Genomic DNA, 26,703 nt, shown 5'->3' on the forward strand with positions numbered 1-26,703 from the left:
GTGATCAGTTCATTGTCTGGTGTTTTGAGTCGCCAAATCAATGGCCTTGCAAGACATGCCCTTTCCTTGACATAAAAATGGAAGAAAATTAAGTAACAAAAAAAGAAAGAATAGAGAGGAGGGAAGTGGACAGATGGGAGCTTTTGATATTCCATAGTCAGGTTTTTTTGCACAGCCCTGAATATTTTGTGACAGCACATCTCTCGTGGGGTCACGGTTTAAAGAGAGGAAGTGTTTTATGAATGCTGCCTCTATGCTTGAATGGGCTTGAAAGGACACTTTAGTTTGTAGAGGTCAGTATGGAGATGAGGCATGGCTGTGTGAAAAATATTCTAATGTGTTCTAGTGGAGATTTGTGTACAGATGGTTAAGTGCCCACTAACAAGGTCTATATGGCCCCTGTTGTAATGCCCTGTAATAACCCTCAACACTTAAATTGGAGCTCACTGTTGCCCATGTCCTCATGGATTTATCCAGACTGTGGAGTGGGGCTCATTGTTAACATTGCTAAATTGGACATTTAAAGTGAAGTACATCTGTCCAAAGTGTGGGTGGAGAGATACTCTAACCTTTGTGCTAGTTCTGTAGGCATAGAGCTGCGAGGGTGCTTCCTCCTGTTATGTCAAATGAGGAAACTTCTAAATGGTCTCAACAAGATGTCAAAGAAAGATTTATCCTCTGGTTTATCCTTGCTTTGTCCTAAAGTAACTATTGTCCATTGCTCTCTATTTTTACATTTGTAAAAATGTAGTTAATGTCTGTTAGGAGTATTTCACGACAACGAAAATTCTCAATCCTAATTGGTCTCTCCTCTTTCACAAACACTTGCTCTCCTGTCGCTGACTCTGAACTGTGAATCGCTGTAGCCAAACTCTAGCCTCACACCTACCAGCAGATGTTTCCCCTTGAGCCCCAGCCAGAAGTGATTGGCTCGACAGTTATAAAATTTACAGCATGCCACAAATCATCTTCTTGTCACACGGCTGAGTGAGCGCAAAAGATAGGGGGAGAGATAGAGAAAGGAAGAGCCAGAGCAAGAAGGAAAACGAAAGCGAGAGAGAGAGAGCCACCATGGAAATAATGAGCAATAATGGCTACAATGTCAAAAAGGCTGTGCAGAAGCTGCTCTGTAAAGTAAACTCAAAAGTGTGCTGTTAATGAGCAAGCCCATATGTATGTATATATTTTCTTTTTTTTTTTGTACTGATAAATGAATGACCATGAACAAGTTAATCATGATGAATAATGCATGCATCACTCTCACTGAAAAAAGTCCCCAAGCTGTGGTGTACAAGTGGGAAATGAGTAAGTAAAGAATTAACTTCATGTTGAAGAATACTAAAAACTCGGCACTCTTGTTTGCACTTTGATAAACGCCACCCCTAAACAGCAGTTGTTCAGTCACAACTAGCCAATGTTTTTGATTTTATCCATGTATGGATCCAGCTGTAACACTGACTGTATATAAATCATAGCAAAACTATGTTTAGATTAATTAGAGATAGACCAAAATGTGAACATTCATGGGCGCATATCCATCTTTCTATCATTAGTATTAGTAGCTGAGTATAATTTCAGTTACAGGTTACCAAAAAAAGCGAGTATATCTGTGTAAAACTCATTAACTGAAATAATGCAAGTTAGTCCTCATCCAGCACAATGGGACACATTCCATCTCCCAAATCGACCCACCCATCCCAAAGTGAGTTGTGGTGGGTCATTTGCTCGGACAGTCCCAGTGGATAAGACCTAGGCCACTCCTGTCAGCTAGCAGCTATCAACAGGATATTGAGTCTACAATTCACCACTGATAAGAAGATCTTCTAAAAGAAAACTGGAAAGATCTTGTCTGGTCTAATGAGTCTTAATTTTTGCTGCAGCATTTGGACGGTAAAACAGGGATCCACCTCAGACTGCTGGTGGTGGTGTAATGATGTGGGGGATATTTTCTTGACAAACCATAGGCTATGGATCATGTCTTTGTGTTCACTGTATTCAATTGACCTCCGGAGTCACCAGATGTCAATCCAATAGAGTGTCTCTGGGATGTGGTGGAATATTCAAATTCAAATTCAAATTTTATTTGTCACATACACAGTCATACACAGTATGATATGCAGTGAAATGCTTACACAATTGCTCGTGACCTACAGAAACAGAAAAAAAAGGCTATGAATAAGATAGGAAATAAATATGAAAATTAAAAAGGGTCAATTTAACTAGGAAGGAATAAAATAAAATATAAAAATTAAAGTTAAAAATGAAACAACTGTACAACAACAAATTAGAATGAAGGGTAAATTTAACTGGGAAAGAATAAGATAAAATATATAAATTAAAGTTGAAAATAAAATAACTGTACAACAAAATACACAATACGCAAATACACAGTATAGAAATATATAAGGATGTATGAAGAAATATAAATATATATTTATAGCTCCTCCTCAGTCTCTCTATGTTGGTCTTCAGGGAGCGGAATCGCTTTCCTGACCTCAGCAGAGAGAACAGTCCATTGTTGGGATGGCTGAGGTCCTTCACGATCTTCCTGGCCTTGGTCCAGCACCCCCTGCTGTAGATTGAGTGCAAGTCAGGGAGCTCGGAGCGGATGGTGCGCTCAGCTGATCGCACAACCCTCTGTAGAGCCTTTTCTGTCCTGCATGGTGCTGTTCCCGAACCAGGTTAAGATGTTTCCCGCCAGGATGCTCTCTATGGTGCACGAGTAAAAGTTCCTGAGCACCTTGGAGGGCAGTTGGAAGTCTCTCAAGCGTCTGAGGTGGTAGAGATGCTGTCGGGCCTTTTTCACCACAGTGTTGATGTGACAGGACCAAGACGGGATGTGAACTCCGAGGTATTTGAAGCTGTCCACTCTCTCCACTGGGCACTCGTTGATGACGGGGGTCCGGTAGTTCCTCTCCTGCTTAGTGCTGAAGTCCACTATCAACTCCTTTGTCTTACTGATGTTTAGAAGGAGGTTGTTCCTCTGGCACCAGTTCTCCAGATTCCTAATCTCCTTCAGGTAGGCCGTCTCGTTGTTGTCAGAGATCAGGCCCACCACGACGGTGTCGTCAGCAAACTTAATGATGATGGTGGAGCTGGTAGTGGCTACACCAGGAGAATAGGAGAATCACATCATAAATGTGAAACCAGCAAATCTGTAGCAACTGCAAGATGCTGTCAATATCTGCCAAAATTTAACTACCTTGCCAAATCTATGCCAAAAGGCCTCCAACCAAATATCATGTATACTGTAATGAAGTACATATCTAAAATCTTTTGTTGACGTATTATTATTGTTTTAAACCATAGCCAACATATATATATATATATATATATATATATATATATATATATATATATATATATATACAGTATGTATGTATGTATGTATATATATGTATATATACAGTATGTATGTATGTATGTATATATATGTATATATACAGTATGTATGTATGTATGTATATATATGTATATATATATATATATATATTAGGGGTGCAACGATACACAAAATTCACGGTTCGGTTCGGTTCTGTACTTTGGTGTCACGGTTCGATATTTTTTCGATACAAAAAAAATGTTCATGCCTTTTTAATTTGTCATTTATTAAAATTATAAATATATATTTTAACTCAAAAGTACAGTTTTTAAATTTAACCCTAACCCTTGTGCGTGTTTTTTATTTTGACAGCGAATGCGCACCTGCGGACCACTTATGTGCAGCCCTGGTTATTTAGCTTGTCATATTGCAGCCACAGAAATTACTTTGTCCATGAAACCATAAAGCTGCACTTTCTTTTTGCCTTATAGTCTCATTTGTCATAACTTCTCCGTTTTGTGGTAAGCTTTTCTTTGGCTGTCACTTCTTCACCCTGACCTGTCTTATTTGGCTCAGCAGAACTAAAATATATATCTGTCTGTGAAGGTTCTCAGTCATCCAGGTCATCGTAGTCAAATATAAATCCTGCTGCTTTTACACACGCACTCACATAAGCTCAGCGATTCTCTGCGCGATCAACCTCTCACATGTTTAAGCTGCGGGAGATTTCACTTGTCATGTTTGCATAGTAAGCTAACGATTAATAAGACGATGTCAGAGGAATTGGTGCACAAATTATCATCACTCACAGATCAGTGCTGTCGCTCTCTATACACAGTTCGCACGATTGCAAAGTGAAAGCAAAAAAACAAGCGCAAATTCAAACGCGATTTCAATATGTCACATATTGACAGTGGCTCACCGATGCCAATGACATAATTACCCAGCTACATTTCTGAAAGAATGCAAAAGCATTGACATATATTTTTCCTTCTTACAATAGCCCGACGGGCAGGGAAGAGATAGATTTTGGTAGCCCGACTGAAAAAATCGCTAGCCCCAGGACGTCAGGCTAGCGATATTGCAAGCCCTGTATCTGATTGAGGAATCATGCATCTTTGGAAAAGAGAGTTTATTACAGAGAAATGTCTCTTTCCAAAATAAAAGCTATACTATCCGCTTCTTCTGGGTTATATTCTCAGCAGCATAAGGAGAATCATGTGCTAACAGCTGTCTAAATGACTCGGCTAAAGTTAGTAGCATGCTTGTTGTTTTTGTCTTTGCACTAGGATGATGTCGGCGTAAATGTGCAGTCATATTCGTTGTGTTCCCGCTAGTGCTTTCAGGTTAATCTCGTTGAAATGACCTTAACACCACAACATGGCAAATCTCCGTTAACGAGCTACCGCCGATCGCCCCGTGCATGGGGCTAGACGGCCAACACGTTAACGAGCTAACTGCGCTAACACACTAGTTCCCACCCATGTAATTGAGCATTGCATGGCACATCCAACATACTGTTTTACTTTAGTCCATGACTCGCTTACCTTCAGGGTCATACGTCACATGAAAAATAATTCCAAACGCCAGATCTGAATGAGGGTGGGGGAGGTGCCCTGCGCTCTTCCTTCTGACTATGCTGTCTGTGTTGAGCGCTCAGTGGATCTGCGCTCGACAGTGCAGCCTAGGCGGAGTAGTCGAACGCAGATTCACTGAGCGCTCCACACAGACAGCATCGTCAGAAGGAAAGTTGATAAAATAAATTACAAATGTTGTATTGTTCGATACATACACGTACCGAACCGAAAGCACTGTATCGAACCGTTCAATATCGATACGAATATCGTTGCACCCCTAATATATATATATATATATATATATATATATATATATATATATATTGTCTCCTTGAAATACACCATGTGTTTGTCACTTCTCTCAGAGAATGTGGAGTTATAAATACAAAACTGACAGTATTTTTTTTTAAACATTGCATCAGGAAACGCGTGACTGCTGTCAAGGGTGCCTGGCCATAGACTGAAGTGAAGTCACCACTGGCAATACATGGCTGTCTTTCTCATTTTCTTGAAATAAGTTCCATCTTGAAGCCTCGACATATTGTCAGCTATGAAAATAGGAGAAACAAGAGGGGGAGCTTTAAATTAGGAGAGATTTTAAAGTTGCATACATATGATGTTTATTGGTTCATTTTCATTACAGTTAGTATGGGTTCCCCATCATGATAAGTGTCTCATATATACCCTTATTTTTAATTGTGGAGTACAGGTATATACAGTGGTGTGAAAAAGTGTTTGCCCCCTTCCTGATTTCTTATTTCTTTGTATGTTTGTCACAATTAAATCTTTCAGATCATCAAACAAATTTAAATATTAGACAAAGATAAAACAGGTAAACACAAAATGCAGATTCTAAATGGTGTTTATTAAGGGGAAAGAAAATCCTGACCTACATGGCCCTATGTGAAAATGTGATCACCCCCACGTTGTTAAATCATGAATTAACAGTGATTGACCACATTTTTATAAACCTGACACCAGTTTCACTGCCACACCAAGGACTGATTACTTACAGACCTGCTGAATGAAGAAGTCAGTTAAATAGAAGTTATCTGAAAAACTGATGCGGGTTAAAAAATCTCAAAAAGCAACACAACATGCCACAATCCAAAGAAACAGCTGAGAAACAAAGTCATTGACATCTATCAGTCTGGAAAGGGTTAAAAAAAGCCATTCCTAGGGGATTGGGACTCCAATGAGCAATGGTGAGAGCCATTATCCACACATGGAGAAACCAGGAAAAGTGATGAACTTTCCTAGGAGTGGCCAGCCTACTAAAATTACTCCAAAAGTGCATCAATGACTTATTTAGAAGGTCACAGAAGAACAGAACAACATCTAAAGAACTGCAGACCTCACTTGTCTCAGTTAGGGTCAGTGTTCATGACTCCAACATAAGAAAGAGACTGGGCAAGGGACTGCCCCATTACATCTGGTGTTATGAGTAACACAACATTTCAGAAAAGGAACATCATACAAACACTAAAATATGGTGGTGGTAGTGTGATGGTCCGGGGCTGTTTTGCTGCCTCAGAATCTGGAAGACTTGCTGTGGTACATGGAAACATGAATTCTGCTTTCTACCCAAACATCCTGAAGGAGAATGTCCGCCCATCTGTTTGTGACCTCAAGCTGAAGGGCACATGGGTTCTGCAGTAGGACCAAAACACACCAGTGAGTCTATCTCTGAATGGCTTAGAAGAAACAAAATGGAGACTTTGGAGTGACCTAAGCTGAATCCGATCGAGAACCTTCCAATATGGCTGAATTACAACAATTCTGCAAAGATGAGTGGAACAAATTGTTCCACAGTGCTGTAAAAGTCTCATTGAGAGTTATTGCAAATGCTTGCTGCTGTTAAGGGTGGCCCGACCAGTTATTAGGTTTAGGGAGCAATCCCTTTTTTTACACGTGGCCATTAATATGCAAACTGTCATGACCATTGATCAACAACCACTGATCAAAGCTCATTGATCACTGACAATTGATCAATGGCCATGAGTACCATTCCAAACAGTTGGGGAATGGCTGCAATCACAGCATTGTAATATGGCAAAAGATGAAAGAGTGGGCACTGGCCTCTAGGTGTAAATAGACTGGGGGCTTAGCAATTCGAAACAACAACATTGCAGATGTGGAAGCAGAGCAGCTGCAGATGAAAGTTTCAGCCTGTCTCAGCAATGCAGTTTCTGTGGCTGTGATCAGTTCTACTAGCGGGATTTTTCTCTGTGTCACAGCAACCCTTTTGCAAGGATGTTTTTCTTTGCTTGGATGAGTTGTCTGTCAGACAAATCTTTTACCCACTTGTCCACATCCTCGGTGCGGCATCCTTCTCTCGTCTGGACGCTTAGAATTTCCGTATTTTGCTGGTGTTTCCAACGCACAACAAGTGGGTCAAACTTCCTTTGTTGCCTGGTCTTAGACTTTCATGCTGTGCTAGACGAGCCTTCTTAGTGAAGTCAAACACCTTTTGAAGAGTATTCTCATCTGGAAACATTGTAAGTCTCTGTCAGATCCGCGCCTCTTTTGATTTTAGCACATCAATGGTAAAAAAAAATGTTGTCTCACCCGTTCATTGAGCAGCTGACTCTGTGCCTTCTGCAGGAAGGCACCACTGACGATCTTGTCAGTGATGCTAGTTTCAGTCATTGTACAAAAGAATTGTTTATAAGGTTGGGGAAACCTGCATTCAACTGAGACTGCAGAAGTCATTTGGATGAGTGACGAAATGTTTCTCTCACTGAAAACCAGATGAACAGAATCAACTTTTGGGGATCTTTTTCTAATATTTTAATTAGTTTGGTGATCTGAAACATTTAAGTGTGACAATCATACAAAAAAAGTAAGAAATCAGGAAGGGGGCAAACACTTTTTCACACCACTGTATATCTCACATTTTTAAACATAATTATAAATTCACCCAAAAACCTTTCTAATGAAATCATGAACCCCTTCTCATTGATGTAAGAGTACCACTATTTGTAGCATACAAAACAAATTTCCCACGTGTGGGACTAATAAAGGTTATCTTATCTTATACTGCTAAACACAAGATGCCCTGAGAGATAGCCACTGAGAGCTCACAGATGTCAAAGCTGAGCTCCAAGGCAAACACAAATTGGATCTATAATTACTAGAGATATCTGAATTTCATCAAAACTCCAACTGTTTACCACCAAATGCTGAGACATCACGTACTATATTCACTTTCCATATAACACATGTCTTCATTCTGTTAAGGCCTTGGGGTCTACACTGCATGCACTATGTGTGCTAAGCGGTTTGTCTGTGGATGCTGTTTTAAGAATTTTTTGGTGAACAACAAGCAAGATGTAAAATTAATAAAATTGCCTTCCATTTCTCAAATGATGATGCTTCATCTATCCCGTCTATAAGAATGAATAATTATATTTAATTTATAAGTTTTTACAAACAGTGTTGTTTTTGTAGTGAATTGGAAACAGTTCAATAGTTGTCAGCGGTTCAATCTTGGGCTTATTCTGTCACCAGACTGCACCGATGCATCAATCCATGTGGGTGACTGTGTCTATTAGAGAGAAAGCCTTGTATGTATGCAGCAGGTGCTGTATGAATGTCAGTGTGAAGGATAGGGGAATAGGGCTTGTTGCATGCATCAAACATCACAGTTGTTTTAAAGTCTCAAAAGAAATTCCTTAATTATTTTAAAAATCTATGCCACTTTTTTAAAAGGTAAGACAGAATTTTAATTATAAGTATATGTAAATGATATGTAGATGTAAATGATTAAGATTTTACCCACCATATCCTATATACAATACAACAGTCAACAGTTATTTCCCAGACTCTGTTTTGTTTTGACAGAGTCAAAATAAGGTATGTTGTGCTTTCTTGGCCATTGCTTGATCTCTTGGCTCCGTTCACATGGGTGTTTATGTATTTGTCGGTAAGCTACGGGGCTGCTGATCCTACTGGGTAACAGTGTCTTGCTTTAGAGAAAAGAAAATGAAAATGGTGACACACGGTTTTAAATAGGCCTTAATTTACTGACAATTTGTTTTTTATCTCAACCACACATTTACTGATGAGAAATGTCATGGTGTCTGCTGGTATTGCTGCCAAGCTAAGCTCTAATGGTGCTGCTGTTTATGATACCCAAGCTCACTGTTTTTTCAGTAACACATGTAAATGTTTGATGCTGTTGGCTGTTGCAGGATTAAATTTCTACTAGTCTTGTCAGCACTTGTTTTTGATATTTATCTAGTCTTCCCTCATGGCTTAGCTCTTGTTGATAAATCTTTAATACATTTGGTGTAATTGGCTTCAAGTATTTTAGTTTATCAGATTTTCTCTACAGATTTAAAATCTTATTTTGAAAGGATAATTAACTCTGTTCACTTAGTAAATGATTAAAAGATGTGTCTGTTGTTCATGCATTATACAATTCGACCTAAACCACGGTCCCGTTAAAGTTGTGAGGATTAGCTAATCACACTTCATGAACATGTGACCGTTATTACTGTCTCTATGCCAAAACTGAAGTTATAAACAAGTTTAAAAAATAATTGAGTCTGCATATGTTTGCTGGGAAATTGGAGTTCTGGGAGTTTTACCTACCTTAGAGCCTGCATTGTGTGCTGTTCTCCTACTAGCCAGATTAAATAAAATACTGTTCAACCTACACATCGAATCTAACATTCTTACCAACACACATTGTCTGCTGAAGCTAGCTAAATATGTTGACAGTTGCTTTTAGAAACTGTTGGGTTGTTTGGCTGTGTTTTGTTTTTTGAGTCGTTACCCATTTTCATTGTAAAGAACCTTCAATTCACTGAATCTGAATGAACAGCCTCGTACACATAAGAATTCATCCTGCTACTTCTTTATGCAGTCACATTATCAAGAATACTACTGGTCCAGTTCCACTAGCAGACACACATGCTTATACTGTCTCCACTATGTTTGCCAGATGATGGAATATATTTCAGCTCATAAGGTGTTCCTTCTCTTCTGAAAACATTCTCATTCCTATCATTCTGGTACACGTTTATCTTGTTTTGATCTGTCCAAAGAGTTTTCAAAGATTGTTTTTGTTTTCCAGGACTTTTCAATGTTTTCTGGGGTTGCAGAAAATTTCTGAAAAAGCCTGGCTTCCTATTCTTTAGTGTAACCAGTGGTCTGCATTTTGCCATCGCATCCACATTGCAGACTTTTATAATAATATACCTACTTCCTCTGGAGTGTTCTTAGTTATAAACAAGACTTGGAAACAATACATTTTAGCATTCCATGTTTCTGGAGTCCTTTTGATGTTGTTAAGCTAGCCAGTGCATTCCCTGTTTTAAGAATGCACCAGATTATCGATTTGCCCACACCTAAACCTGGTCATTTCAGTTCATTGTCAAGATACTTTTGAGCCTTTGAAAATGAGGGCCTATGTATAAAAATGGCTGTAATTCCTTCAACTTAACTGCAGTGGTGTGCTGAGGTAAAATATAAAAAAATTATATTTCTTAGCACAAATTTTATGGACCTAATTGTAGGATTCTGCCCAAGGAATAAAACCAACACGTGGTCTTTAGCTATAGATATATACACATCTAGTTGAATACAATTAATATGAATTCCATCTACCCATCCATCGTTTATTTTTTTTGATAAATTATGTTTTAAAATTAATAATAATATATTACTGTTATTTATCTTACAGTTATGGAGTAACCAATAGAAAAATGCAAGCTTTTTAACGTGAGGCAGTTTTTGCATACTGATGCGTGAAGGGAGCAGAACCCACGGGGGTTACTACACTGACAGTTGCTTTCATATATCCCAGAGATGAGAGAGCCACATCATGTTCATATGACGTTGGGAATGCACAACTCTGCGAGCAGTGTTGGATATACATCTTCCACAAGCAGCCAAAACTTGCCCGTAATGCCTTTAGCCATTTTAGCTGGGTTTGTCAGGTCAGATTCAGTCATCTCAGAATGTCATTTTTTTTCCTGAAAAATTCTCAAGCTAGAAAGCCTTTCATGTTACTGTGACAGCCAGCAGCTGTGAGTCATCATGTCCTTTGCTTCAGGATAACCGCATAACGAAAAATGTTTTTAATATGACGAATAGGAAATGTTATATATCTTATAGTCTAACATATTTTTGTTTTATTTTATAAAACAAGTCTGTCTTCATTTGCACATCAAATAAGGTTGCACAACAAATATAATGAGCAAAACAGTTTACACAGCATGTAAGATGTAGTGGTACAATGTACTGAGCAGAAGGCAAATTGAAGCCATAAGCAAATATTTAATTATTTTTGTGCAGACTGTGTGCATATGCTCATCCGGGGCACGGAACTTTGAAAACAAAGGTTATACCTGCTTTTGGCAGTAATATGTCACCACTTTGTACTGTTGTGAAAAGTACCATGAATCAATATTGATATGATAAATCTTGCAGGAACCTTGGCTTGTACTGAAGACACACAAGTGGGCCGTTGTACTTCCCCAGAGTAAATAGGGGTGCAGTGGTGACAGACACTGTATCAGCCATTATATGCAATATTTTCTACATACTGTGTCGACCTATAAGTGCTTTTGAGAGCTCTTTGTATGCCAGATTGTATGACCTACCGTAACAGAGGCACCCCTGTCTTGTTGTTTCGAAAATCTTCAATAATGACTGTTCACAGTGCAGCAAAAATAAAGCCCAAAGTACACAATTATTGCGACATTATTCAGTAATATAAGCTGCTTTGCTTACCTTATTCAAGTGCAAATTTGAGATTTGGCAAGTACAGCATCGGCTATGCTTACCGTAAAAGCACTTGATTGTTTGTACTTTCAGGCATTTTACTTTTCGGGCTCTGTGAATAAATTGATAGCTGCTGCTTTGATGTTACTAGCTGTTCTGCTTTGTCGTAAATGTTCTTAGGGACTCTCTTCATCGCCGTGACAGGTGTTATGTTATAGTTATGAGTGTGTCATGTTGGTAATTTCCATACTTCTGTAAATAATTTGTTGAGAGTGTTTATATTATTGTGGCATATACTATGTGCATCTATCCTTGCCAGTATGGTGGTGTTAACTCATTTTCATCTTATCACTGCATGAAGTTTATTTAGAATATTATTATATTATATCATTCACACACAGCGATTCTCTTGCACCAAAGATTTAATATAGACTATGAAATGAAAATAGAACATGCTTGAGTTGAGCATTTACAGAAAGCTATTGTCTTTTTTTTTAATTCTATGTATGATGAACCGAGGCACACTGCATGATGACATTGTAGTGACCCATCAGTCGCAAATTATTCTGGCCTAAAGCATACCCTGCTGTATTGTCCTTTTGATTACAGCTGACAAAATGAATGCCCTGTATTGAATAAAATTTCAAACTAGTCGTTGAGATCATAGGCAAATCAAGAATGTTTTTAAAAGGTTAAAGAGAACCAAAGTTTCACAGTGTGACTCTAAAACCTCTAAAACCTACATTCATTTTTATATGCAGTGTATGGGTACACCCCGTTCTGTTGGAATCATTAGTGTATACAGTTAATTTTCCTCAGTCAAGTCTCGTTCATCCTTCTGTTGAAAATCAAACACAGCCCATAGCAACTCAAGGGAATGGATGGATCCCAAACTGCAGGATTAATGTTAGATATCTTGTGCTTACCTGGCTGCAGCCAGATGGTGAACTCATCATTGGCTTCATTAGAAAGACAGACTTTTGTAGTCATATTCTGATGGAGCTTCTGATGACCATTGAGGTGTAATTAACTAAGGGCATTGCTTGGGTAAATGATATTCTCCCCCTGTAAGCCAGACCCTGCGTATTTGTTAAGAAAGTTTGAAGTGCTGCCATTATTCTCAAACAGGCTACATTTTAAAGCCCTTCGAAAGTCTCTAGCCAACCAGATGATCAAAAGCAAATTGAAAGTTGGGACACTGTGTGAAATGTAAATTAAAATAAAAATACAATGACTTGCAAATCTCATAAACCCCTATATCAATTCTTTAACTGATACAATTCATGAAAAATCTGAAGAAAAAAAATCATTTTTAATTTGATTGCAGCAACACATCTCAAAAAAGTTGGGACGGCCAATAAAAGGCTGGGAAAGTAAGTGGAACTAAAGAGGAAGTAGTTAGTAGTAAATAGTTAGGTTCATTTGCAACAGGTCAATAAAGGTTCACTGTGCCACAAATGCAGGTGAAAGTGCTATCATACAAAGGAGCATTATGTGAGCATGATAGAGAAATGTTGCTGTCGTCCATGGCCTAAGCGCCTTAAAAATGGACTGAGGAAAAGTTAAATGTTGTTGTCACACAAATTAAAATTTGAAATTCTTTTTGTAAAACATGGATGGACACTATGTCCTTCGGACTACCCTCCTGAGACCGAGCCTATTCATTTATGTCTGCTGTAATGGACATTTCTTTTTGGTCTATATCTTTTGAATTATTTGAGTTTCCCCACTAAGTCCTGATGTGCTAAATAGTCCCCTATTTAACACATCACGACTGTGGCCTTTCCAATGATATTTCATGTGTTTGGGTGACCTTGTTTGGCTCCAAAAAGAAATCACAAAAAAAGTTAATCTGAAAGATACTTTTTTCCTGAGTTCTCAGGAAGTTATTGGTAAGTGGGCCCAACCAGCTTGTTATCAACAGTGTTGGTCAAGTTACTTGAAAAAAGTAATCAGTAACTAATTACTGATTACTCCCCCAAAAAAGTAATCCCGTTACTTTACTGATTACTTATTTTCAAAAGTAATTAATTACTTAGTTACTTAGTTACTTAGTTACTTTTTAAAAACACGATTTACAACCTGAAGAGGTGATAAAGTGATAGATCTTTCAGCCCAATTCTACTTTTTCTACATAATCCATCATACAAAATGTAATCAAATGGAAAAGTCTCTTTTTAAAACTTGTTTTATCAGTTTTAATCTTTTAACTTTATGCATCAAGCAAAACATTTAATTATATGCAACATTCTCTGACTTGAATAAATTAGTTTAACATTTAAACCTATTTTCTACACATTCCAGCACATAAAATAAAATATTTTTTGTGTTTTCACTCACTCTTTCAAACAGATGCAAGTAAAACACAGCAGAAAATAAATAAAGTCAAAGACTCAGCGGTCCTTTTGCTCTATTTTCACCTGTAAAGCAGGAGCAGGGTAGGCGGAGGGTTACCCTGGTGCAGGTGTGCTGCGGTCAGTTGAAGAATCTGCGCGAGTGTCTCTGTGAGTTTCCCATCACGTCGTAGCTACTCGGTGCTTGCTCGGAAGTTTAGGGGTTTTTTCGCTGTAAAAAGAAGTTTTCTTCCCACGCACGATGGACGCTAATGTTTTTGTCACTTTTTATGGAATCAAACTCAAAGTAAGGTCAGTACTTCCACACTTTAAACGCTGCACGCTCATACTCTCTCCCGCACTCGATATATTATCCATTGTTGATCTGCACACAGCTGCTGTCACCAACGTCGCACTCGCTTACGTCACTGTCATGAGACATTCTCGCAAAAAAAATCACGGTTTTAGTAACGCAGTAACGCAGCGTTCCTACGGGAAAGTAACGGTAATCTAATTACCGATTTTGCAATAGTAATCCCTTACTTTACTCGTTACTTGAAAAAAGTAATCAGATTACAGTAACGCGTTACAAGTAACAAGTTACTGCCCATCTCTGGTTATCAATGCTGGGTTCAAAAGCCAGTTTGGGGTGATGGTTTGGGGTGCACAAGTGCCTGAGGAGCTCATACCCAGAACATCCGGACAAGCACCATCAATGCTGTACACATCTTTTTTTAGAAGACCTTGCGAGACAATGCCAGACATCATACTGCATCTTTTTTTCCCCAAGTGGTACATTTTGTTTGAACTATTGGTATGTTAAAATGTTCTATTGAATCTATAAGATATGTAGACCATTGCATTATGTTTTTGTTTTTTTAATTTTACACAATATTTACACACCTTTTCAGAAATGGGGTTATAAAAAAGGTTAGCTGTACCAATTAAATAACCTAACAACTGTTAGTATCCAGCGACAACCAGGCAAAGGCTGTGAAGTGACGGTGCTAAGCACTGCACTTCCAGGTGTTTCTTTTACTTTAGCTTCACAGGGTGTTGCTGTCACATTGTCACACCTCCAGTGTGTTTCTTTGAGCTTCCTAAAGCCATTTTGCACTAATAAACATTTCAAAACTGTGAGGAATATGCCCAGTAGTGAGATAAATTATTTTCTTGCACTGTTATTTGATGTAGTATTTTTGTGACTAATGGGTGAAAGTGGAAGAAGAAAAGTTCACATAGAAGGAAATTACAATATTTATGGGAAATACTGCAGAAAGGTCATGTTTTTCAGAAGCCAGCCACTACCCTCACACATCCTGGAATCATCCATGGCATTTCAGCTGCGTACACAACAACGAAGCATGGGAATTATGTAGCAAGTTTTTTGTGTTATAAGCAATGGAAATGCAGCAGTGAACAAGAAGCTCATGGTAGAACCGCTGTCATGTCCAAAGCAAGTTATAGAGAAAAGATAATAATAAATAATGAATTGTTTTCTTTTTGTAGTTCCTTTGTTAGTTAATGGAATGAAACCTCAAAACCACTGACCAACCTCTTTTTAAAAATTTGTATGCCACGACCGCCAGACAAAACAGGGATGGGTCTTTGTTCTGACATCAGCTGGCCAGACCACAAATCCTGAAAGAATGGCCATTGCTCCCACATGGGATCTCTGAGACTGGTGCTTATGCACATCTGTTTTGGTTACTGTCTGCAAATTATTTGTCAAATTTCCCATATACATACACATATTCTCATATTACGTGAATTTTTAGACATATTCCTAGTTTTGTAAATATGCAGAAGTTATAGATAAGGTTAAACACCACAGTCAGTGTGAACTTGTCCTTTTTAGCTCAATGTATGGCTTCAGAAGTGTTTACAGTTGGACTCTTTTATTTGAAACAGAATTTCTTCACATACACTAGTGATATAAATTGCAAAAGACAAGGGCGGATGCTGAGGCTCTTGTATGTGGAAAAAGATATTTGACCACATCTATTATTATGGTGCAAGGTTAAGTACTTGCAAAATGTCTCTGCTAATGTATTCCTGTCTTGGTGAGCTAGGTTCTTGTAATAGATTACAAAATAAATGAGAAAAGGAGATTATTTCAAAGCATGATTGCCAATCAATTTGTGTAATTACAGAAAGTCACGGCGTTGCCCTGCAGTAGAGCCAACACAGCAGTGGGTCCAAAGGGGATGTTAGACAGACTGTAAATCTTGTAAAGGCTTTGGTTCATGAAAGTGTTTGATAGTAAGAAAACTAATTGGAAGACAGTTATGAGAGAGAGAGAGAGAGAGAGGGTGAGGATAATAAGAACCAACTCAATGGTCAATGACCAACTGTTAAAATTAAGTGCAGCTACGGTCAGGTCTCTGTCGGCCATGTGCTTTTGTGATGCTCGCAACATAAAACAACTACAGTGGTTTAAACAATGCTTAAACAATGCTCTTCTATTGTGGCTACTATACATGGCTATACAGTATAGCGTGTTGAAAGAGTACATTCACAGAATTCCTGTGACTCAGTATAAATTTGGAATTCAGTTTATTAATCTATCTATTAATTTATTAAGGTGTTATAAGTCTGTCTGGTGTAAAACCAGTATAAACAGCATAGTGTCAATGTTAGGGGATCAACATCAGCCACCATAGCTTGTGAAAGTACTGACATCTTGTTGAATTCAGTTGTGTAAATCCACGAAGAGCAGCAGGCCTGCAGATCACATAAGAAAACCTACTGAAGCTCACCTCACTTGCTGAATCCCCCGGTATCTCCTGACTCATTTTACTGTTTAGGTGTTGAGTTAATGTAGACAACAGAAACTAGTTATTTATTTAAATAGCACAAGGTTCTGTTGCCTTTGCACAAAAATAGTTAGTGGAATCATACTTCAAAGAGTAACTTTTTACTTTCTTTGAGTACATTTAACAGCCTGTACTTTTCTCCTTTAACTTGAGTAAAAAACTTGCTTCAGCACTGCAACTATTACTGCAATATTTTTTAACCAGGTATCTACTTAAGTACAAGAAGTCTGTACTTTTGCCACCTCTGGTTCTGTTCTTTTCCTATCCCAGCTTCATCTTCTGTCATCTTAAATCAGTTTGTTTGTATTTTCATTCAGCAGTGTTGTATTTCTCTTCTGAAAAATCCCAAATTGACGTCTTCAAAAGCAAGGCTCTATTATACTGTATTTTGGCACATTTTAAGTTATCATCTCATGAGTGTATTTTAGAGGTCATCATCACCCCAGAATAGATCCTACTGTGTTTCTCAGTGGTGCCATTGTTTTTTAGCTCATCCATGGGCCTACTGACAATAATTGCAGAGTCTATTTGAAGTTGGAGGCACACAGTGACACTATGAAAGAGATTTATAGAATAGATTGCTCAGCATCAAGGCTTCGTGTTCCATTTTCTCTCTGTTTACAATAAAATGCCATCCCTGCAGAAGGGCCTGCTGGTGCTTCAAGTCCTTTTGTGTTGGTCTTTTATCTATCTGATTGTGTATAGGTGTGTTGTCTTTTTATGTGCACTTGCGCATCACTGGGTAAACTTCTAGAGTACAGTAGGTATGTGTGTATTTGTTTTTTGGGCAGGAGCCATGTACAAATTAGCATCTAGCGAAGCCATGGAGTTTTATTTCCATGTCTTGCAAGTAGATTGTTTTTTCCTCTGTAAATATGGGACTTTATATTCACTGCTAAATATTTTTACTTATTCTGATGCAATTCAAGTGGGAAAAAGGCATAAATGAAAGAATGATTCAAAATGACAAGGAAAAACTTGCTGCATTGGCATTAATGGGGATTTATCAGCACAAGAATATACAGTCAAAAGAAATTAAACCTTTTTTAATTCCAAGGTTTTACGTATGGTGATATGATAATCGGGGGGAAAAAGAGCCCTTCTGAGCCTTAAGAGCTTCTAAAACACCTCAGGTATAAAATAACACACAACAGTTTCCATCTTTTCTTTACTTATTTACCAAAAGAAAAACAATCTAAGTGCACCCTATGATGCAGTAGCTTTTAGAAGAACCTTTAGCAGCAATAGCATGTAGTCATTTTCTGTGATTTTGTCAATTTCTCACATTTTGGCCCATTCTTCTTTATACCTTTCTTTCAGTTCATTGAGGCTTGTGGGCTTTCATTTTTGCATAGCTCAAGGTTCCACAACAGCATTTCTATGAAGTTGAGGTCTGGACTTTGACTGAGCTACTGCAAGACCTTGATTAATTTGTTTTTCAGTCATTCTGTTGTGGATTTGGTGGTATGCTTGGGATCATTGTCCTGTTACATAACCCAGCCAAGACTTAGCTGTCATACAGATAAGCTCTCATTTGACTGTAGAATAGAATACTTTGGTATAAGAGGAGATCATGGTTGGGTCAATGAACGCAACGTGCTCAGGTTCTGTGGCTGCAAAACATGACCAAATGTCACGCCTTCACCACTGTGCTTGACGGCTAGTATGGGGTGTTTTATGTTGCGATGCTGTGTGCATAATGGCTAAAGACATTATTCCAGAAGTCTTGTGGTTTGTTCTGATGCAATTTTGCAAAGCTAAGCCTTGTTCTTTTTAGAGAAAAGAGGATTTCTCATGACAACACTCACAAACAAGCCCTACTTTTTCAGTCTTTTTATAATTGTACTGTCATGGACATTTAATGCTGACTGAGGCCTCTACAGTCTGAGATGTAGCGCTTTGGTTTTTTGCGGTTCCTCTCAACATTTCACAGTCTGACCTTTCGGTGAATTTGAGATTCCTGGAAAGATTGTGGCATTGTGTTATGGCACATCTGAATGCCCCAGGGCAGCAAATTGCCACAATTTCTGCTTTTATGGCACATAGCCTGACTTGAAGTGGACTTGGTGGGACATCCACTCCTAGGAAGTCTGGCAGCTGTCTTGAATGTTTTCTACTTGTGAGTTGTCTTTGCCACTGTGGGAGGATGGAGAAATTGTTTAAATGTCCTTACAACAGTTCTCAAATTGATGGGCAGCAGCAAATGCTTCTTTAAGATTATTGCTGATGTCTTTCCTCCTCGGCACGGTGTTAACACACACCTGAATGCTTCAGACCAGCAAAGTGCTAAATGTCCGCTTATATAGACGTGTTTGCGTGGGCTGATTGTCAAGTAATCAAGTGCATTTGATTAACAACATCTGACTACTTCTTACCTTCTTCCAATGGAAGCAGTAAGGGTGTACATCGTTTTTCAGACATTGCATTTTAGTTTTTGTTTAATAAGTAATGACACTGCGTAATATGACATATGTTGCTCTTCATTTAAGGTTGCTTTTACCAAATTTTAAGACCTTGTCTGATCAACCAACTTCTGTTATTTGTTTTTAATATTTAAAGCCATATAACTGAAAGAAGGTACAATATATAATCTTTGTACCATGACTGTGCAGTGGTACATTTGCCATCTCAAGAATCATTTGGCTTAAAAAAGCATTACAAGTCTAGTTAATATTCATTTTGAATGAATATACTATATGTTTAAATCTAAAGCTGTGTATTTTATTCGAATGTTTTAATTAAACTCATTCAGAATTACCCAAACAGAAACTTGTCAGTGAGATAACACTTTATATTCAGTAACCTTGTTTAGATACAGAGCACACAGCCTCTCTGAGCATATGCTTATTCACGCGGACTTCCCGCTCACCATCTCCAGACAAATTAATTCCTTGGAGTTGCCTTCAGCTGCAGGTCTGGCCAGAGCACAGCTGTTACAACCAACTGCAGCATTTTAAAAACTCTCTCAGCATTTTTAGTCATTCAGTTTGGCAAACTATCCGGGACGCCTAGATTCACTGTAGATGATAAAGTACCTAATCATCCTTTACCCTCATTAATGAAACACCGAGGAGAATGCAGTTTTTCAAATTTACGCAGAACTATACATTTCTGTCACTGCAGGCAAAATCTATACTAATGATCATATCATTGTTCTTCTCTCCCCTGCCCCAACTTCTGGCTTGTCATGCACTGCTAATATGGACATCCACGCAGGCTCAGGTCAGTGCTATTCATTCTGTACGTATACTCTGCTTTAGCTAATGAAGACAGAATGCATGCCGGATCTGTCCAAGTCACATATACTTCTGACCTTTCTAGCCCTTCGGCCGAGAGAAAGAACAATAGTTTGATTGGTGCGAGTGCAACACGAACAGAAGTAATTTATCCGAAGTGCATTTAGAGGATACATCATCTGCTTTTTAACTGGAGAAATTCACACTGCCAAGATGTCAGGGCTTCATTATATCGTGAACAGTTTTTTAAAGTGTTCTAAAAAGAAATTGAGTCAGATGATATTATTGTATTGTTAATCTTTAAAAAAAATGATTTTAGGAGTCTTTTAAAAGGAATAAAAGAGCCGCCTGTTTGTCTTTCGTCTGTAATTAAGTGTGTGTGACAAAAGTTGTACTCGAAAGGTGGAGTGGTTTGCATTGGAACCACATATCAGGAGTGATTGGTTTGAATCCCACGGTCGTCTGGGGCCTGTGTGTGTGGAGTTTACATGTTCTTTCTGTTCCTCTGTGGGTTTCCTATTGGTACTATAGCATCTTCCCACAGTCCAAAGACATACATGTAAAGTTATTGACTGACTCTAAATTAGCCATTGGTGTGAAATCATGTGGGGGGGGGGAATTACAGAACAGAGTGCTGTATGAATGTATATGAATGAGCGATACGCTCTAAAAAGGCGAGGCTGTTCCTATTCTTTGTTGCGCTGCACCTGCTTTAAACTGCAATTTACTCCCTGTGTGAACCTGAACTGAGACGCTCCAGCCCGGGTTGAAAAGTTTGGGATCAGTGATGAATAAATAGTGTAGCAATTGAGGAAAATGGCTTAAAAATCACTCTTTGGGTGATAAAAATTAGCCCTTCAGCTGGTGCTGTGTTTCTGCAGTAGTAGCGGAGCATGTGTGAGAAGAACAGTTGCCAGTTTACCAAGCTAGGGGCATCTGCAGGGACAGATGGGAGATGATGACGTGTGTAATAGGCATCTGTGTGGCCCACAGGGGAGGGAATACTCGAGAATCATTCCCTGTCTCTATCTCAGCACACACACACTCGTGAGCGCACGGTTACACCCATTACAGCTTGTCATAGCTTTCTCCACAAATTGTCCTCAAGAGTGCACCTTTAACTGTGGCAGACAGTTACATAGATTGAGAGTAAACATGTGTTTACAGGAGCATTGTGCTGGCTGCTCCCTTGGTTCAACAGACATGCCAGATTCAGTGGCTGAGTGGAGAAAAGTGAATAGCCTCAAAAGCGAGCCAATTACATCATCAGCTGAAGGGCCCGTTGCCATGCTCATTGTCGTTTTACGCACCCCATGCTGTTCTCTCCATTTCACGCGCAGGTTTATTTTAGTGTGGAAAAAAGACTTTTCATCTATAGCTGTATATAAAACGTCTTTCAGCACCTCTCTGTAGTACAGCCTTCATTTTCTCTAGCTACTCTGACTGTCCTCACAATTTGTATTATTTTGTCAACTTTTAATTATGTTTAAGCCTCATTTATGCTCTAAAATATAAAGAACATCGACTGGCATAAAACTCAGGCGCAGACTTCAAAACATCTCAAGAATACACAAGTGCTTGATGGTAAAAATAAACAAAACATGAAGGTAAATGCTACCACATGTAAGAAATTAAGCCTGAAAGCTCAAAGCGGTGTGTTTTTCTATCTTTACCAAAGGAAAACCCAGGTGAGATACTGTTTCTGCTACAGAGACACCTCATTAGGTGTGAAAACTAAAAGTGTTCCTACATTTTTGCTATAAATGTAACAACCAACTCTTCCTTTTGTAGCATGCTTGTGTGTGGAGGGCAGGTGGGGTCACTGTGTGTATGAGTTAATTTGTATGCATGTCTAGTTTTTCAGGTCACATGCTTAGTTGCTTTCCTTCTATTGTTTATTATACGTGTCCTTTTCCTCCTGTGTATGTGTGTGTATGTACATACAGGTGTATGAGGCTCTGCCATGCTACAGTGAATGCAGCCAATACGAGTGGAGGGCCGAGCCATGGTCCATTTGTACCATCAACACTGTGGACGACCTGCCTGCCTGTGGGGAGGGAGTCCAAAGCCGCAAGATCAGGTCAGTGAGTAGGTTAGGTTTAGAAGACTGCTTGCCTAGCGTTGCAACAATGGAAAGAGAAGACTGCCAACGATCCTAAATCTGGCACTCTCACTGGCCCCAGCACTCGCAATGCCAAGGGAAAATAAACAGTCAAAAACAATCCACAGCTTCCTAATGAGTGTCGATAGATTTTTGTGCACTGCCTTTTAGTGCTACTTTAAAAAGCCACAGAGAAAAAGAGTGAAGTATTGACATTGCTGTTGGATTAAGCATCGTCGGAGAGAATAGACACTGATTTGGGCAATTGTGTTATTGTGTCCAAAGAAACTGATCTGGACTTGTTCAGTGTGAGTAACAGAAACTAATTTGCGCTAATCAACCACTCAAAAAGAAGAGTTTTTACAATACCTTATGTACATTCTCTTCTTCTGAGAATAGTCAGCAAAATTTTGTTTGTACTTTGTATGTAAGTGTTCTAAATTCCCTTACCTATAATTATTGAATGTTTAAGGTTTGTACATTTATCTAATATTAGATAAATGTACAATAATGATGTAAAAATATCAGTACTTACTGTAAAATGAATGACCAGGGTAACAGGAATGATCTATTACATGATTAACTGTTACTAATAATAGATAATGATGAGCTATTAGAGTTCATTATTGAATAAATTACTTAAAAGTTAGATTATCACTACTTCTATGCGAGTAAAACTAGGTAACAGTCACTGGTTCATCAGTTATCATGAATTCACCCACTTCTGAGAGATACAAATAATGACCTCACACTAGTAAAGACTTGTTTAAGCAGGAGATCCGACTGAAGCCAACCATCCAGCTGGGAATCTTTTCTCTCTGCTGCAGGACAACAATTCCATATCATCTTGACAAACAATATGCTACTCTTCCTGAAATGTAATTAAGCCGTTTTAACGAGGAAAAATCTGTAGTTATATTTCGAGTGAAAACAAACTACCTTGAGAATTTTACCTGACCCAAAAAACATATAAACATGTAATCTAGTGTGAGTCATAAACTCAGAAATGGGTTTTAAAACTCAAAAAAAAGTTGTGCTTCTGGGGCCCTAGAGACTTATTACACAGCTGCATCTGCTGCGCTCATAGGTGTGTAAAGAAAGGAACAACGGGGAATGGGGAAGACAGCACTGTGGAGGATAGTCTGTGTGATCAAGAGGAAATGCCACCGAGAGCCCAGGTCTGCTATCTGGCATGCCCCAATGACTGTGTCATGGCGCCCTGGGGACCTTGGAGCAACTGCCCTGTGGTAAGAAACAGAATTTAGTGGCCGTTTCTGCTGTTATTTGACAAATTGTCAGGGAGTAAGTTGCTTGATTTGTTGTTTTCATCTCAACTGTATCCATAACAACATATATATATATATATATATATATATATATATATATATGTATATATATATATATGTATATATGTATGTATATATATATATATATATATATATATATATAAAATAAGCTGCAGGTAAAAATGGACAAATACCCAGCTGATCAAACAACGTATTTCATTATTGCCTTTTATTATTTCTAAAAAGTAAGGGCAAAAAACATGTATGTGCATTAAGTTCTGCATTTAACTATCAACTATCTGCTGTTAACAGGCTCACAAATGCTTAGATGAGCTTTATGGCCTTCCATAAAATTATTTGTGTCATTAGAAACCAGGTGTTTTTGTAACATGTCACATTACATGTGTTTATCTAACTTCAGTATAGCTTAATATATATAAATATATATTCATATTCACAGTGAAGCACTGTTCTGTACTTGTTCTGTAATATTTTCTGCATAGTTTAAGGTAAAGTGGATAAATTGAACTTTATTAATACGCCTCTGTTCTATAATGAAGGTTAGCCCTCAGGCTGCAACTACGTAACATATGTCCCCGAGTGTTTGTAGCCACAGGCTATTGGTCATATGGCCTCTTAGCTGTGTTATAGGTTTCCTGTCAAACGCAACAGTTCATTGGACTGGAACATTAGAGTCAGAAGAGGTGAAACGAGCTAATTAGTCTGAGTCTACTCTACACATTGATTCATTCAGTGTTTCAGTCTACAGTATTTAGTAGCACTTTAGCATTAAAGGACTGCAGTAATGCTGTAGGTGAAATAATAATGCAAAACACATCAAACTGAGAGCTAATTAAACAGTCCTGTTTTTACAGCTAGGAAAGCTCTGCACATGATGTAGGTGTTTGTTTTTGCATCTGTTGTTTAATCAAATACTGACTCAACTGAAATTTAGCCACTTGAAAGAATATTTCTGGTACGTAATACATAAATATACTGATGCAGAGAAAAAATAGGATAAAATAAAAATGTTAACATACAGTAAGCTTAACATTTTATCTACACAATTGATCTAAATCATTTTAAATCAAATATGTGAGCCTTACATTATCCTGTCCTACATAAAAGTAGTAATAAAGTAAAGAATTGATGAAGCAAGTCTACTCATACACACCGGGGTATGCAGCTGATTTACAGTCTCTGCTGTCAACCTTAAACTGCCACTGCGCTGCAGTTTGGTCAAATATTTTTGTGCTTCTTGAAGTTAATCTCTAAAATTCAACAACTTGAGATGATGATGAAAATAACGCTTGACACTGATTCTGCATCCTCATGCTGTGAAAGGAAAACCTCCTCTGTAAGTGATAATGTTAGATCAAACAGAGATATTTTATGTAAAGAATGCCCATCCACTGTAATTAGCAGAAGCTTTGTACCCTTAGGTTATTTCTGCTCTCTCAGCTGGAATGAAGGTATTGTGCTGCATGTACAGGTATGTGACGAGATGTGTGGGGTACAAAGGCAGCATAGTGATAAACGATAGCATACTAGGTAATAACAGTTTGATGCTTCCCTTTTCTCAGCCTTGTTTTAGTTTAAGTTAGATTAAACGAATACTTTTATGGAACTGTAACTCAAAGTTTATTTTAAAAAGACATAAATTGCAGAGCAGTGGAAATAAGCCCAGATTGGTTTTACTATTATGACCAAGTTGCTACATCATTTTCTCTGCATGGTTTTTAGTAGATTTTGATTACACTTCTTTGAAGGTTTTTAAGGCTCTTTTGAAACTAGGGTTTTATTTCAGCATTACTGGCCAAAGTGGAAATTTTGCTTCTCCAAGGCAATGTTTTGTGCGTCATAAATTATTGGGGGTAAAAAAACAGGGAAACACCTGCCATGAAGCTCCTGGCACATAGTTTCTGTGCTGATGTTAATGCCAGAGCAGGTGTGCTAGTGACTTGTAAGCACTATATGCCTCATTATTGAACCCTACTCTCACATAGATGTGATCATGGAATATCTACTCTAGAAGGGAAGAAATTTCACAGACTATCGAGTGGTTGCTGGTCCTAGTTGGGCTGTGCTTTAGCTTATTTCACTTATTTTCCCACACTGTCATCTGTACGGTTCAAAAAGAATGGTCCAAAAGAAGAGAAAATAACTAGTGAGCAGCAGTTCACAGGGCCAAAATAATTCATAACTCTTAAAGAAGAGCATCTCTGAACATACACCATGTTGAAACTTGACGTACAGTGGCTACAGCAACAGAAGACCACAATGAGTGCCCAGTAAAATGAGTCTAAAATTTGCACAGGCTCATCACATTTAGATAGTAACGTCTGATCTGATGATTCTTGATTTCTGCTGTTATGGTCAGAATTTCGCTTAAACGACATAAAAGCGGGGCCCCAACCTGCTTTCTGTTTAGTTTAGGCTCAGTTTAGGCTCATAGTGGTGGTGTAATGGCATGGGGGATATTTTCTGGGCAAACTGACAGATTTACATCAACATTATGATGCAATCAAGTCAATATAGATCAGACTGTCTGAGGAATGTTTCCAGGATCTTGTTGTGCCATTAAGACTTAAGGCAAAAAGAGGTTCAACCTGGTACTAGTAAGGTGCACCTAATGAAGTGGACAGTCAGTGTATTTTATAGTAAATGAGTTGCTGTAATAAGAAGGAGAAATCTTAATCTCTGAGTCTCTGTATGAAGCATACAAATGTAAGCACGTGGCTTTGTGATCGTGAGCCTGAACACATTAAAGCTACAATGACTGCAGCTGATTCATGAGATTCACACACCACCACCTTCTCATTAGGAGGTTGCAGTGACTGACGTGTGTGTTGTGGTGCATCAGGCGCAGAGATACAAATGCATCTCAATGCAAAGACCTTTATTAGAAGAATATTTGAACCAAAGACCAAGCTGACAGTTCACATTTAATCCTCTGTTAATGGATTTCGCTTCCTCTGTATTGTGACTCCAATGATTTGCCAACGCTCCTTATTTAGTAAATGTTGTACTCTTGCAGTTTTTTCAATAATTGTCTTCATTTGCCTTTAACTGTGTGGTGTAGAGGTTGATTATTTAACAGTGTGGTATAAAAGTCGATGAGTTCTCCTAGCTTACTGACTTTGCAAGATTATTTAGCTGCCCAGTCTCTATATGTATTATTTATAACAGGGTGAAGGGAGCAGCTGCCATATAGCAAATGTGTTTCATGTGTCAATTACTGCTGACGAGTGTTGCTGTTCAGTCGAGTTGGATGTTGGGTAAGAAAAACATTTATATTTA

General features: G+C 38.3%; 1 protein-coding gene across 1 annotated transcript in view; it reads left to right on the top strand.

Annotated features, from left to right (window-relative positions):
• Positions 1-26,703, top strand: part of LOC113007599 (thrombospondin type-1 domain-containing protein 7A-like) — a 48,406-nt gene that overhangs the window by 15,727 nt on the left and 5,976 nt on the right. Inside the window, exons 4-6 of the mRNA XM_026144313.1 lie at positions 19,997-20,002; positions 21,963-22,096; positions 23,205-23,364. Of these exons, the coding sequence (XP_026000098.1) occupies positions 19,997-20,002; positions 21,963-22,096; positions 23,205-23,364 (300 nt within the window). The remainder of the gene's footprint in view (positions 1-19,996; positions 20,003-21,962; positions 22,097-23,204; positions 23,365-26,703) is intronic.

Source organism: Astatotilapia calliptera, chromosome 16 (assembly GCF_900246225.1).
Source record: "Astatotilapia calliptera chromosome 16, fAstCal1.2, whole genome shotgun sequence".
In the NCBI taxonomy this organism is placed as follows: Eukaryota; Metazoa; Chordata; class Actinopteri; order Cichliformes; family Cichlidae; genus Astatotilapia; species Astatotilapia calliptera.